The following is a 16,485-nucleotide window of genomic DNA, read 5'->3' as shown; positions in this document are numbered from 1 at the left end:
AGCTTTCACTTGGAAGCCGAGTAGAAATATTTCCATATGCAATTTCATGTATCCACAAACGTGTAAAGGGTGGTTCAAATGCAAGTTACATGAAAACTTAAGAAGTTTAACTAAACCAAGATTTAAAAAATATAATTTTTCTTTTGGGTTACAGCCCGCTCTTGAAATTATGAAAGARATGTGGGTTAGTAACACTTTAAACACGATTGAAGTTTCCAGTAAAAAAATTAGGATTTTTTATTATTGCAACTTTCTCAGTTCGAAAATTAAATTTTTTTTACAATTTCGTCAATTAGGGTCAATTACAAAAAATGTCTGTAAATCTTAAAACGTAATGTTAAACATTATAACTAATCCAAGTTGATATTTAAACATTTTTATTTATTTCGATTTTTTTTTATAGAAATAAAGCGATAGTTTGTAATTCTTGGAAAATAATCGATAACTTTAAATATTCTAATTCAGACTATGTAGTTAWTTTTTCAGTAGTTTTATTATATATTTCAAAATTTTTTATTAATTCGATAAAAAAAAATCGATATTTTGTGGTAGTTGAAAAATTGATTTGTTTATTTTACTGAATTTTTTTAACTAGTCTCTAATTAAGTATTGCAAGTTAATCGATAGAAAATAATCGATAAATAATCGATAATGTTTAATATTATAATTCAAACAGTTAGTTTTTAAGTATTTTTATATTTGAAAAAGTTTTGTTAAATCGATAAAAAAAACAATCGATTTTTTGTGGCAATTAACGAATAATCGTATATTTTATTATAATTAAAACTGGTTGCTATTTAAATATTTTAATTTAATGGATATAAAATAATCCATATTTTGGGGTTGTTGAAATATAATCGATAATTTTTAAATAAATCAATAAAAAATAATCGATATTTTGTTTTAACTAGTCGACTAGTTTTTTCAATTTTTTTTTTTAATTTAAAAACAGTAAAAATTCTGGAATTTTTTAAATACAATTTGTCTAAATTTTCTCTATAAATAATTAAAAAWTTTTCCGAAAATCACCTGTTCAATGATTGCCACGTACATATGGCGCACCTTATGCACAAAAAATTCGTAAACGCAATACGTGCATATACGTGCATATATGCGAGTAGATAAGCTCAAAATCCCAGCTGAAAACCAACGAAATGAAGCACAATGTCAGTTAAATTTGCTTTGCAATTTACACTGCGGTTGGTCGGTCGCTTATCATCGTCGGCGCTCTGATTTCAACATCGGTATCATCATTGGCACTGACGACGTTTTTCGGCGTCGTTGAGCATATTGCACTGCACGGCGCTCATCTGTTTCGGCGAGCTTGGAGACACTCAATTGCCTTTCGCACGTTTCAGTTTTAATTGGATACCGCAAGACGATGCACGTTGGCGGGGCGGCTGGACGTTTGTGTAAATAAATTATTTTTTCGGTATATTTACTTATGTGCGTTCGCTTGCTTTCTTTATTCACGGATATTCACACGACGCGCTGATTTTGTGTAGAGTTTCATTTATGTACAAAGTACGAAAACGATTGAAATCAAAACAAATGAAGTATAAATAATATATAAAATATAACCCACCTAAAAAAGGGGAAAAAAATTGTGCCAGCTCTTGAGTAAACAAAGAAAACGAAGTTTTGTACAAAAGCAGCGCAAATGAGTAGTCGTGAAGACCCAAAACGCTTGTAAACAATACGCTTAGAACTTGCGCAACACCTCACCTCTAAAGAGGGGCGGGTGTGCCACCCAACACACASCTTATCGAAGTAATTGCTAGCCGAAAAGGCGTCATGGCTGATATAATGCATCTTGTAAGTTTTCATCCGCCACATGTGCAGGTATGCACCAACATGCACACACATGTACATACATACATGCATACTTACTAGCATTGCCACATAAGCCGTCACATAACTAATGTGATATGCACATATGTATGTTCACTTATAAAGCGTGAAATTGCACTTGCAGTACTTGAACTCGGGCCTTAATCACCTTGCACACATATGCACAAACGCGTGTAAATACCTTGTGTCATAATAAAAAGAGAAATTTTCCATCAGTCCTTATTTTTAAATGAGGTTGCAGAGTTACATTCAGTGCCAACCGCTGATAAAACTAATTTCCACAATCCATTAACTATTCTATTTAACGTCGTTATTGGAATTTTTGAGTATTACTAACATGACCTAGCCACAATTATGTAGTAGCAGRTGACACGTTGCCAGAGACAAGAACTTGAAGGTGTATTTATTGATCAAGTGCTAACAACTCACTATTAGCAGTCCGGAGAGTTTGAAAGTTGAGTAATGTTAAGCTGGACATTAGAAATATCGAAAAACGTTGCTTAAAACTCAGGAAGTCCACTGATCCTATTATGCACCCTTTTATGTAGTACACTTTTACGCAGGTAGCGGAATAGTTATAATTAAACAAGGRAATCCATAAACTTCCGTATAAAGGGATATAAAAACACTTCTATCTTGATTTTTATCGGCAACTTTGTTGGAAGCTTTATGATGTAATGGTCCGATCTGAACAATATTTTCGGAGAATATTTTTTCAGTGAAGAAATTTTGTCAAATRAAACAGTTTTTTCATAAAAGAAGYTGRTTTTGATTGGTCAGTTTGTATGGCAGCTATATATTATAGTGGTATGATGTAGGGGGCTCCAACAAATGAGCGACATCTTGAGGAGAAAATGTCGTGTGTAAAATTTCAAATCGATATCTCAAAAACTGAGGGAATAGCTCGCGTACATATAGTAGACAGAAGGATAGACCGACAAACCCAAATTGACTCATTTCGTCGCTCTGATCATTTATCTACATATACATACATATACTTTATAGGATCTCCGACATCTCCCAGTGTGGATTTGGCTGTTGAGGTTATAAAAAGATCTGCACTTTTTATTTTATTTTGTTCATTCGATGAAAAATAATCGATAGTTTTTACTTGTTGAAAATAAATCGACAATTTTAAATATTATATTAAAACTAGTCGATTATTATTTTAATTTTTTAAGATTTGCATTCTATTATTCTAATGAAAACTAGTTACTGTTTAAATAATTTTATTTTTTGATGATTTTTGATAATTCTATAGAAAACTATAGAAAGCTTTTAGTTGTTGAAAATAAATCGATAATTTTAAATATAATTAAAACTAGTTGTTTAATTAATTTTATTTTTTGAAGATTTTTATTAGATAAAAAATAGTCGATAGTTTTAGTTGTTGGAAATAAATCGATAACTTAAAATTTTATACCTTAAACTGGTTCATTTGTATGTATATGCTTTTATTTTTTCAAGATTTTTATTGGATAAAAAATAGTCGATAGTTTGTAGTCGTTGAAAAATATCCGATATCTCAAAATAATCTCTGCAACTTAGTTGTTATTTAAACAATGTTATTTTTTGAAGATTTTTGATAATCGAATCGAAAATAATCGATAATTTGGAATATAATTTAAGCTAGTTATAAAAAAAATATTATTATATTCCGATTTTTTTCTTTTAAGACGATATTTTTTAACTGTGCCAATTTCATGGTTAAAAAGTAATTTCATTCAACATTTCATTTAATTAATTATTATGACATTGACAAATTCTCGACAGACAAATAACTAATTTTTCATGATTATAAATATCGATAGATTTGGGAAAAATTTAAAAAATTGATCGGTAGACCAATTCAACTTGAATTCTCATTTSATCATCATCAGATAGATTTGTAAATGAAATGAAAGAGAATTGTTCAGAARWTCAAGCATGGMGAATATGACAACTAATCTAACTATWGGGTACAMCTTCTTACAGGACAGCCAGTGCTGGCTACAATAACAAAATGTACCAAACACCATAACGTAAGATTTTTCTTCTGTTTTCTTCCGATATAAAAAAAAAATAAAACCAATTATAGAAAGGAAACCATTGCTTCTTTATTTTTGAGCTACAAACAAACTCTCGAAGAGAAGCTGAGAGAGAGGCATAGATGTAGTAAATTCGCCTCAAATAATTCAATTTTGAACAGTATATTTATTATCATATAATATATCACTACTGCCAAGAACCTAGTTTAAAGTTAGATCATATCTCTCGACCATATTTCTTTAAAATGTCGTGCATTTTTGGAGTCAGCAGTGACTAAGCAGTGCCTATGTCAGAAGTTTTTGTCTACTTGACTAATTCGGTCTTCTTTACAATTCACTATTATTCAATACCCTTGACGGTGTGTTATAATGTTTAGTACTTTCACTAAGAAGGTACCGATTAAAATTGAAAAAAAAAAGAGTTAGTGATATCTACTTGTTTGGCAATTCCATTGCGAATACTTCGCTCTCTATTTTGGGCCCGTCTATAAAATTGATTGATTGATTGGGATTGATTCAAGCTAATAAAGACAAAGAACACATCAGTCCTTACCTACTTTACCACTTCGCAAGTTCATTCAAAAAAGACTAGTGACCAAAAACGCATTCTCTGAGCTTGACACGGGAAATATAAAGTCGGGCTTTACCATTCTAAAAAAAGCGGACTTTCCACTTTACAATCACACATTTTATTTCCGACACACCTTTAGGTATACTAATCCTCTGCAATGCTTCCATTCAACGAACTACAGAGCTGACGTGAGGACTAGTAGTTCACTGGTATCTACCATCCAAGTGTTTATCATAGCGYATACGCAATTATTTTCTTTGATGGATGCCTGGATTTAATAAAACGATAATCTTTGGTTACATGCTCAACTTGAAAAGAATACCTAAGCAAATACTACTTGCGTAAACACACTTCCTCGCATTATTATGCAAATGAGCCAAGTCAAGCACACCGGAACTTGAAGTAATTTTGCTAATTTATTGTTTTATTTGGCGCTTTCGCTTTTTAGAGCCACTTTCGTGCGTGGATTGCATAAATCCTTACAAAGAATGCGCTATGTCATCTTCCCACAGCCCCAAATAGTACACACACATTTCTCAAACGATTGAGCTTGATTGTTAGGGGCAAGCTATTATTCGCCAATTTATTGTAATAATTTCGAGTAATTCTCATAAAATGTATTGTAAATATAATATATACATACATATGTACATACATAAGTATTTATGTCCAACAAGCAAAAAKTTAGCTTGGATATGATTTTTGTGGAATTATTTCGATTTTAGTCAATCGTTAAATGAACGCAGTCATTGTACGAAGATTAATTTATGTCTTTATTATATTGTAGTATATGATGGAATTTTCAATCATAATTATAGTTATAATCACATAAACCAATGAAATCCAGTTATATGGAGTTATATATGTGTGTATGTACATACGCGTATATACAATTATTTGATTGATGTGGTAAAATTCTTCCTCGGGATATGCCTGTTCGTTTGTGTTTTCATTCGTTAGAATCCTATGAAGAGGTTCAAAAACAGCTAAAGAACCCCCACAAAAGATTTTGACTCAATCATTAATCATCGATTGACTGYGGCTTATGATAGGCCACCTTGCCGAGCAGACCTGGTGATCTGCATTCAAAATAAAACGAACCTTGCTAAGGATTACATTCCAGCGGTTTATAAGAGCGMCTTTCCTTGCAAGCTCAATAGCTTTGCAGATCCTTTAGATTACGCTGTGGCCAGTCATCCCTACTAGTTCCATTTGGCAGTAGTTTGATGGTATTAATAATGAGACAAGCATTCCTTAACTAATCTCAAGCGCACGCTCAATGTGGATAAGAAACAAAAAACAGTGTCCTGTTATCGGTGTGAACGTTCTGCCTTTCGTGTATAACTCGACTGTGAATMGCGATGTCTTGATGAAAGAAATAAGAAAAAGCCGTAAACAAATACTGCGCCTAAATCAGCTCTGCTGATCAGTTAAAGACAAGATATATTTSAAGGTTCTCTATTTTTGTAAAGAGAAAACACAAAACRTCAAATTTATTGGGGAATRTTTATTATCATTCGAAAAATCAATCTTTAGCATTTATTTTTTGAAGAKTATCACTTKCAAATTTAGCGCGGCTACGTCTCTGATTGTCCATGCGTTGAGTCCAATTTTCGATGTCTCGTTCRAGCATTTCGACTGGTAACTGGCAAATGACACGCGTAATGTTTTGGTTCCAGACCTACATATCCCCAGAGGAAAAAGTCTAAYGKTGYGTGGCTTCAGTTCTTACACAAGTTGTATTTTGTACGCTTTCAATTCATATCTCGACGTAAAATGCGCMAAGTTGTTCCATACGTCAGTCGGAGCTGCTGCGAATGTCRCCGAATCGACTCTCCACGGTCTTCAYGTACAATCTCAGCTACGGCTGCTATATTTTCTTCACTGCGTGCTGGACGTGGTCTATACGATGAAATAATGCTAGGTCTCAAGTTGGGTGTATATATAATATTAATTTTAGGGTCTGCGATGTTTCCTTCTGGGTGTTACAAACTTCATGGGAAACCTAATATATTCTGTTCAGCGCATTTAAGTCAATGATATTTCGCTTAACTCTCGATCCATACTTCCTTTCAGTACTTATATAATTAATACAGGGATTTATGTTATAAAGTTGCTATGTATATGTATGTAAGTAGTTAGATGACCTGGAAAAAAATACATGATGTCGATTCGTTCATAATTTTGTTAAATAATGACGTTATTCGAGTTTTTTTTTAGTTAATATAAACATTTTTAAAAGTTTCCGATTTTATTTTTATTTAAAAAAAATCTAAAAAAGTTACTGTTTTCATTGGCTTCACTTTACTTGCTTTTAGAGTTATGCAATGTATGCACATAAATATTTATTCACATTGATACTGCCATATTTGTGTTCCTGCCAACTATGGGCCCACATGTTTCAACCACTTGCGTTTTTCATGTCCTTGACCTTGTCGTTACAGATTTTCCGTTTTCGGTTTTTTTTTTTTTCACTGCACCTATTCGCTTTTATGCCTGTATCACAGTTTTCTCCCTAACCTCGTTTATCTGAGAGTAAGGGCGTTTGTTATTGTTTCGGCTGTACATTGTGTCAAGACTATGGAGAACATTTTCAATGCTGCGCTGAGATAAAGCTTTATACGAGTATGCTTCAGCGAGTGAGAGCAGATGAAAGTAAAAGTTGGCCAAAGAGATGCACTGATATTTAGACTTTATGGGTAATATACATACGAGTATATACACATTTATGTATATCTAAGAATATATCGTTTAACATGCGTACATGCTGTTTGTATATTTTCGATAATTATTTAAAATTAATAATCAGCAAATATATTTTTGAATTTGGAGGTATAAATGTACATACACACATATGCACAAATTTTGAAATTGTATCGAAGTATTGTTTTTTTTTATTTTTTATTTTTTTTTTTTTTTTTTTTTTTTTTTTTTTTTTTTTTTTTTTTTTTTTTTTTTTTTTTTTTTTTTGATTAGAGACTCAGAATACAGAAAACATGGCTATTTTAAAACAAACGCAACCTCCCAAATCCAAGTACTAAGCAAGTAGCGAAAAAAAATAAGTATAATAGAGTCGAGTAACCGTTTTGCCCTTGTACTGTAGACGATGTASATCAAAGCTTGTAAAGCCCAGCAAACAGTGGCTACCATCCTTTTAGCCGATAAGACTGCCTTAAACTACTTCGGTAATCGCCGTTTTCTGATATACTAGTGAATCGATGTTGCCGTGGGTCATCAAAAACCGATGTTCGACGACGTTGAAATACGATAAACTAGCTTTTGATGGTCGCCATCAGAGGAGAAAAGTCCTATAGAGAAAACCACGAATCAAAATGGTTCTTCTGAAATTCTAAAATAATATTCTTTGTCCTTGTTGCCACGAAACCAAACAAGGTCGTTGTCAATAATTCTATTGGTTAAAAAGTTATGGCAATTGGTTATATCGGAAGTTGATCGTGAATATTTTTATTGACTCTAGTGGGCTTAAGGATTTGTGTTTGTGATACCAGCATTAAGTTTCCGGTCCGACCTCATAGCCGAAACTACTACCAGTTGAGCTCCCATACTCCTCTGAATGGATTGCCAAGGGTTGGATCGCATACGCGCTAGATTTTCTGTTTTTAAGATATTGATMTGAAATTTCGGWCATGTCCTTCTMCTACCAATCTTTTTCATTTAACGAGGTATCTTCAGAAAAAAATTCTGAGATGATTATCATTTAGATCGTACTACCAAAGCTTWTAGCTGTCATTCAAACCGACCGATCTTTTCTTGTTGACATTAAATTTTTGAGAGTTACGGATCACACATGTCATATAAATCAGAGAATAGACTAGCTTTATGAAATAAAGATAAAGTAGTAAAGCGTTATACTATAATATTTGAAAGATATATCCTCATAAACTCTCACCTTGAGATCAAATGGATAATTTTGTTCTTGCTTTCACATGTATTTTWTCTGATAAGAGAGCAGAGCTCAAACAAAGCAAGCAGTGAAGCGCCAAACCTCTCTAACATGCACATTTACACGCTTCAGCGATCGGGGGCTGTTCCGCCTCCGCGCCGTCACAAGCCATTGTATGCCACCGAACTTATTCTAGATTCGTTATTTGTATTTTCGTTTGACAATTGCACTAACAATTGACACAATTACTTTGCATTTATATGCACATTCATGATAAATTATCAGTGAATTGAGTGACAGGTGAGTGCGCGCGCTTTTGCATTTTCCCATTCCAATTCGTCAGTTTGATTTGCGTTCGCAGCGCTCTAGACTGTCATTAAGTCGATGGCAACCCTTTGTGTTGTTTAGCTTCACATTTAGCGTCCATGCCAGTGGATAAATTGTTCAGTGAAATTGTTGTTATATCTTTAAGTACACATTTGTGCTTATATACATATGTACATATCATACATATCTAGATGTTGTTGTACTTTGTATAGCTTCACGCGTTTAGTGAGGAACAGTAAAGTTGAAATAATAAYGGTTATATTTTTTACATTGATAATTGAAATTATGATACTCTACTTTTAATGAAAATAGTGACGCTTTTCATATATTGAATAATTTGATTCCAAAAGATTTATACATAATACTGAGCACAAAAAAGTAAAACTTTGTTCATTATTTTAAAATTCTTAATATATTCTTCAAACAAATCTATGTCGTTCCTTCAAAGTAATCCCCCTTGGACCCAATACACTTGTGTCAACGTTTTTTTTTTTTGTTTTTTTGTTTTTTTTTTTCAATCTTCGAAACAGTTGTTAAAGTCGATTTCCGGAACAGCCTTCAATGCGCTTAATGATTCAAATTTAATGCCTTCAATTGACTCAAAACGGTTTCCCCGGAGCGGTCGTTTGAGCTTGCTGAATATCCAGAAGTCACACGGTGCTAAATCAGTCGAATACGCTGGTTGCAGCAGGATATAATGGTTGAAAATTTGGCGAAAAACTCACGAAGAATCAATGCAGTATGCGACGGTGCATTGTCGTGCTGTAAAAGCCAAGAGTTGTCACCCCAGAATTTCGGGCTCTTTTAAGGAATAGTTTCGCACAAACGACGCATAACACTCAAATAGTRTTTCCTGTTAACAGTTTGRCCGGTCCGAAGGAATTCCGAGTGCACCACACCTCGATAATCGAAGCCAACTGTCAACATAACCTTGATTTTTGCCTGCTTTGACRTGGTTTTTCCGCCTTCAGCTMAACTTTRACACGACATTCAGCTGATTGATTGTCTGTTTCCGGGTCATGAGCATATATTCAAGACTCGTCACCAGTAATATGTTTCATGACATCCTGGCAGTTGGAAAGCATGGGCACGTTTTTAGCGAGGTTCTTTTTACAATTGACCGATAAAGCAATTATTATTACAGTTGGCAAAGCAATATTAACAACTGTTCGACCTTTATTAAATATCGCGCGTCACTAGTTCCATAAAAGCTGCAAATCAACAAGTAAGCRCCCCATGAGAATACCGGGCCTGGGAGGAAATGTCCTTGATCACCCCCATCTTCGGTCACTGGTTGTACTTAACAGTAACTTGCAGAAGAACTGCTCTCGGTTAATTGGTTTGTGCGGATGCGAATTTCGAAACAACATAAGAAAAGGAAATTTCGTGTACATTATAAAGTGATCGTTAAGGAAGGAAACAATAGAAAGAAGTAAGGAAATAATATACCGAAATTAAGAAGCAAAGAGTCATGGCTTTAGAAATTTGACTGACTTTGAACTCTTAACAAAGACTTAACATTCCAAAAACAACAGCTAATAACTGTTTTGTTTATAGCAAGATCTAACGTTCTATCAATCTAATTACAATACCAAACAAATATCTAAAACAATTATGTAGCTCTATATATACATGCGACCTTATAATTTTTGTGTCTTCTAATTTCAGCTAAGAACGCAAACATTGAAATTGATGCCCTTCTTCAATGCAGTTTTTGTTTACTTTACCTTCGTACAAGATCCACGCGGCGAACTCTGGACAACAGTTCTGAAATGTCTGCCGATTGTGATGTTAATTTTGTATGTTGTGGTCAAAGGATTCGCCTTTACGCCTGCGTAAGTCAATTCGTCATATATCTGATTTAAAATCGTCATTAATTTCTTTTTCTACACTTACTATACTCGTATGTATGTAGTTATAAATACTCTCAGCGCATACTGCTCGGCTTAGTTTGCTCATGCGTCGGCGATGCRTTGCTCAATATTAATCTCTTCCTGGAAGGCATGGGTGCATTTGCTATCGGTCATATCTGGTACATATCAGCGTTTGGTTGGAAACCTTTGAGACTGCCAATCGGTGTGGCATTGTACATTTGCGGTGCTTTGGGTAAGTAAGGTAGATAATAACAAATAAAAGTGCGAAAGGAAAGCTCTGCAGAACAATTGGTAGCCTCGAAAGAGCAATCTGTCTGYATCTGACCGGGTGATTTCATTTCCWCGCTTGCATACATCCCAATATATAGTATATATATGCGAGCTCCAAAAACTGGCTTAACATACATAGTAAAGAAATTAACGCTAGATGTAGAAGGAACTAAATTTAACACTAAACACTGAGTTCGTGAAAAAAATCCTTCTATAAACTAATAACTTTTAACATTTTTACAATATTATTAATTACTTCTAAATATTTCAGCTATTTCGTTGGCTTTCACCCGTCTGGACGGTGTGCTGGCTATTGGCGTTCCTATTTATACTGCCCTTTTAGCGACCACTTGTTGGCGTGCCGTTGCTCGCGCTCTCCAAAACTCCAGCTTCATAAATAACTTCTGTGCTGTGGGTACAGTACTGTTTCTCCTATCCGATTCAGTTATTGGCATTCATATGTTCTTGACACCAGTGCCGTATTCAAGAGTAAGTAAACATTATTCCAAAAATTTTATTACATCTAAATTCCTGAATTTGWGATTGATTCGGCTCTTTTCGAGGGRATACTTGCAATTTATAATTCGTTAGAGAATATAGTTTAATGGATTGTTATTAATATTTACWAATGATTTTTCATCAAAATCAATTAATTTTATTAAAAATAGTTTCCTTCTGCTTCAATATACGGTGTGTTCAAAAAGTATCGCGAATTTTAAGTTTTCGCGGGCTACTTATATTCGAATTTCGAATTTTTTGTGGCGTTATGTTGGTACTCATGTCTCTCACTGATACCGACAAGCTCGGCCATTTTGAATGTTCATTTAATTGTTGACAGCTGCTTTGCTTGCACGTGCGCGGAATGTTCCGAGTTGTGAGTTCCGAATGTTGACCGAAGCAACATTTATCGGTGGTACAAAATGTTCTCAGAAGGCCGAGACGATGTTACAAAAATCAGCTTTTGCACCACGATAACGCCCCTACTCACACATCGTTGCTTGTGCGCGACTTTTTGGCCAAAAACAACACACTAATGATGCCGCAGCCACGATATTCCACAGATCTGGCCCCCTGTGACTTTTTCTTGTTCCCTAAACTGAAGAGGCCCATGAAAGGATGACGTTACGCTTCTTCTGACGAGATAAAGACGTTCGATGCCGCGGAGGAGTGGAAGAAGATACAAAAAAGTGATTTTTTGAAGTGCTTCGAAGATTGGAAAAACCATTGGCACAAGTGTATATTATCTCATGGGGATTACTTTGAAGGGGACAAAATAGATATTAATGAATAAATAAATAATTTTTAAAAAAATTCGCGATACTTTTTGAACACCTCGTAGCTTTTTGAACGTTCCAAAAGCATGTCGGAAGAGTGTTTTAGCTCGTTGGCCGGTATGGCCGTCAGTATGCTGGTGCAAGGCTTTTGCATAGTCTCTACGTCTGCATAACATTTTCCTTTCATGGAAAAAATCTCACGGTGCCATATCAGGTGAATACAGCAAGTGGTTAATGGTTAAAATGTGATTTTTGGTCAAATAATCGGTCACAATGATGTACTTCGAATGTTGGATTCTGAGGAATTTTTGGTCGTCAGTTTATTTATGCGATAAATCGAGGWTTTGGAGATKATCAATTCCATTTCCACAAATTTCAGAGATGATTTCCTGTCCTCACGACCACTTTGAAAACTCGTGCACTCTGCTACAGGATAGGCAATCATCTCCATAAACTTGTTTCATCAATTGAAAGGTTTCGGTAAAAATTTTACCAATTTTAAAACAAAATTTAATGTCGGCTCTTTGTTCGAAGCTTATTTTCGCACCGATAACAYATACATACTGACACTTAAAACGCAATAACTTCACTTGCAAACAATGAAATGTCATGAAATTCTCGCTGGACATTCGATAAAGACAGCAGATTCTAACGCATCAGTCGACATATAGATGTTACCGCCAGGGGGCGCTATATTCAAAAAGTCCTGTTTACTTGGGAAAGTACCTTGTCTATATAAATGTTCAGTTTGAAGGGCKGAATCGATTTAGTTGTTGTTGTTGTAACGAGTACCCAACCGCCGGATGGTAAGGATTAGATAAGTTGTCGTCGACGTCATCCAAAGTGCTGTTTCAACGGGGTCGGGCCAAAGGGATAGGTGTCAGTTGCGTGGGGTTAGTGGGGAATGAAAAGTGGTGGTCATTGTCATGCGGAGATTCATTGAAAGCAGGACATGTATTAGATATGTCGTGATCTATTCTGGAAAGGGTCATTCTCGTTTCTAGCGGCAATTCGAACTCTTCGTCTGCAATGAGTGGTGGACATAAAGTACGCCATTCACTGAGAGGAAGTCGGTGAAGCTGTTGATGGTGGGTTCCATTGTGAATTGCGGTCAGTTCTTGTCAGAAGTTAGTTGAGTCTGGTTGGCGTATTGTTTGATATTGCTGCTCTAAGAGGGTGACTGAAGTAATGATTTCTGCGAAAGCACCCCAGCAGGAACTGCTTGGAGAGGAGTTCATTATGCTCCTTAACTACAGGCATACAGGTTTCACTATGCAGGTGTTCAATAGAAGGCATCAAGAGGCATCCTGTCGTATTTCGTAGGGCGGTGTCCTGACAAGTTTAGAGCTTCCTCGCCTGGGTTTCACTGCATCTAGGCGACCATATTGGTGCGGTGTAGATTAAGTTGATTTACTCATGTCCGTCTGTTTATTTATCCGCGAACTAGTGCCTCAATTTTGGAGATATCGATTTGAAATTTTGTACACATCATTTTCTTTTCAAAGCGTCTGTCGGAACTGCCAGTTCAGATTACTGTAATATATAGTTCCCATACAAACTGACCGAAAAATAGAGTTCTTGTATTCCTGAAGAAACGAGGAAGGTGGAAAGTTTTTGTGTTTTGTTTAAAATTATTTATATGATTTTAATTTCAGTTTGAAAAACTTTGGTTGAATTGAAATACGTGAAAATTATTATCTTAAAACTTTCGAACTATCTATCTTGCGTCTTATCGAAATACTTTCATATTCAACTTACTATGGTTTATTCTTTTGACAGATTATCATTATGTCCACGTATTACACTGCTCAATTCGCCATTGCCTTCAGCACTGCCAACGACAGCCCAGGGCCTTGCAGGCATATGGGGAATAGCGAATCGACGCATAAAGGTCAACGCGTCAAAACAAAAGACTGATCAGTTACCGAGCAATTTACGCTCCATTAAAAGTGTCGCTCAAGTTGCGAAGCAATAACATTTTCATAAGCAAAAAACTGCGTTGCCTACGCCGAACAGTCACCACCAACAAAACAACAAATACGAAACGAACTAAAATGCCCTAAAAACTTCCATTGTACCTTTAATGTCTGGAGATTTTCGTGCGGGAAACGAGTTACTTTAGCATATACTACAAACACATACATACATATGTATATGCATTTCGGAAGTACATACATATATAATACATATATAAACATGCATTGATCTATTTACTATCGACAAGTATTTATATATAGCATATTACATAGTATATACATATTTACTTATTTAATCTTGTTAGTCTAGGTATTATAAATGTGTCAATTTATTTATAAATAATAGTTGGTTAAATTAACTGTAGTTTTTAGATTTTGGTGTTGTTTATTCCAAGAAATAAAGGAACATCTTATTGTAAATTTATCAGAGTTCGTGGAATTAATTCTTTATCAGTGCAGCATTTGCCAAAGTCGAAAGTTAGATCTTTCCAATCAAAGAAGACCTCCATGTCTCTCCGCTGCATAGAGTGCGTACAGAAAGTCCCAAGTCCTTCATAAAGCTCAGAGACTTTCTGGCACTACTATATGTATCTCGTACAGTCGTCGTCGTTCCATCGACTGCTGTATTCGCTGTTGCCAAAGGAAAACAAATCTTTCGCAAAACCTTTCACTCGGAAACTCGTTACGCCGACTCATCTGATGTTGTCATCGTCCATACCTCTGCACCAGGGCAAGAGTGATTAGTGACTTGTAGAATTTAGTCTTTTTCGCCTCTTCTTTAATTTCCTACTCCTTCCGAAGTAGTATTATCGTTCATAGTTTGATGCCATAATTCAAGTATACTCCGAAGCTCCCCTCTGAAGTCTCTCTAATGCTCCTGTGATCGTGAAACTTTCTGCATCTCTGATGGGCACTCGACTGGACTGTTCGGCGATTGAGTTTTTTTAATTTTGATTACAAAAAAATGTGGAGATTGGCCAAATCTGAAGACTGCGGTGGAGGGTTAATAGTTCGGAACCCAATTCGACGCAAGTTTGACAATTTCCCTGGTTTTTTTTTTACCAAAACTACGCGGATTTGGAAAATAAAAATCAAAATCGGTCCGCAATTCGATTCTAGTTTATGGAAAGGAAAYCAGAGAACGAATTCAAAAGCGTTTAGATACTGTACAACAGTAACTGTTTATCATCGAATTGATTTCTCGAGYTCTAACGTAGCCGCCAATGAGTACGCGAAACAGGTTMTWACATTGTCAGACCATCAGGTGAGGRAGAAATCTTAAAGMGTAGGTAATAGTCACAAAAGGCCGCAAGGATCATATTCCGTGGACAAGAGGAAGCTGTAGGGGTAATGGTTTTTGCGTTTCCAGAAAACAATGCATTTCGCATACAACAGAGGCAAAGACCATAAAAACAGTCGAAACAGTGTACTTCAACTGGCGCACGTCCTTCAAGAAGACGAGGACGACTACCTTGATCTGGACTAGGAGACAAAGTCAAAAGAACGATTCCGAATCGAGAAGAAAACGGACCAATAGCTTGGACCACTGCTTAATTGCTGTCTGCCGTATATTTTCTATTTGACGCTGTGAGACTGTTTTCATTCCGAACTGATAATTCACTCGACATGCGGATATTTGATTATCGCCACTCCTTACTACGACACGATGCCTCTTGATCGAACACCTGCATAGTCAGGCTCGTAGTTAAGGAGCATAATGAACTTTCTCTTCAAGCAGTTCATGCTGGAGAGCTTTCGCAAAAATCATCTCTGCAGTCAYCTGCATTGAGCGAAACCGCCTCCCAGAAGCATCAAAAAGTCATTTCTTAGCTACGTCGACGACATCAAACAATATGCCGACCAGACGCAACTAACTTCCGCCGAGCACAACCACTATTCACAGTGGAGCCATTAACACCTTTACCTGTTCCTGGCGTACTCGGAGTTAAACCATCACCCATTGTATAAGAAGAGCTCCAGTTGCCGCAAGAAATGAGAGGTATCCTTGCGCAGCTTCGTTCTGGTTACGGTTAGCAGGTTAAACTCAAAATTGTCCAGAATATACTCCGACATATTCAATATATGTCCAGAGTCCCCATGACACTGATCACCTTTTTGAATGCCCCACAAACCCTACTCGTCTGACACGCCTCTCTCTTTGGTMCGACCTCGTCGAAACGGCACATTTCTTTGGCCTGCCGTTGGACGACGTCGACTCCAACTTAGCTAATCCTTACCATCCTATCGTGGATTATAAACAACACTTACTTACAACAACAACAATAATAGTTTCAGGTTAAGTTTGACATCATTGAGCAACATCCTCCTATTCCGTACTGGCATTGACTCCAAGCTCGGAGTTCAATACATATTGAGCACAATCCAGGACATGATCGTTATTGAATATTTGG

The 16,485-nt window shown here is 35.8% G+C and overlaps 1 protein-coding gene across 3 annotated transcripts; it reads left to right on the top strand.

Moving 5' to 3' along the window:
* Positions 1-1,319: 1,319 nt before the first annotated feature.
* LOC108975210 (lysoplasmalogenase-like protein TMEM86A) lies at positions 1,320-14,374 on the top strand. Of its 3 annotated transcripts, none has more exons than XM_018943556.1 (5): positions 1,320-1,524; positions 10,349-10,515; positions 10,596-10,786; positions 11,096-11,313; positions 13,878-14,374. In XM_018943556.1, the coding sequence occupies exons 1-5, from the start codon at positions 1,516-1,518 to the stop codon at positions 14,013-14,015; spliced, it is 723 nt and encodes a 240-aa protein (XP_018799101.1). In that variant the 5' UTR covers positions 1,320-1,515; the 3' UTR covers positions 14,016-14,374. The 3 variants fall into 3 exon arrangements, with proteins under 3 accessions (XP_018799101.1, XP_018799100.1, XP_018799102.1); XM_018943555.1 differs by having other exon boundaries at positions 1,321-1,815; XM_018943557.1 differs by lacking the exon at positions 1,320-1,524 and adding an exon at positions 9,245-10,112 and having other exon boundaries at positions 13,878-14,372.
* The last annotated feature ends 2,111 nt before the right edge of the window (positions 14,375-16,485 follow it).

This window comes from Bactrocera latifrons, unplaced genomic scaffold (genome assembly GCF_001853355.1).
Source record: "Bactrocera latifrons isolate USDA-ARS-PBARC rearing strain unplaced genomic scaffold, ASM185335v1 scaffold_627, whole genome shotgun sequence".
In the NCBI taxonomy this organism is placed as follows: Eukaryota; Metazoa; Arthropoda; class Insecta; order Diptera; family Tephritidae; genus Bactrocera; species Bactrocera latifrons.
Note: the sequence above shows the minus strand (reverse complement) of the source record. Positions and strands in the feature narration are given on the sequence as shown.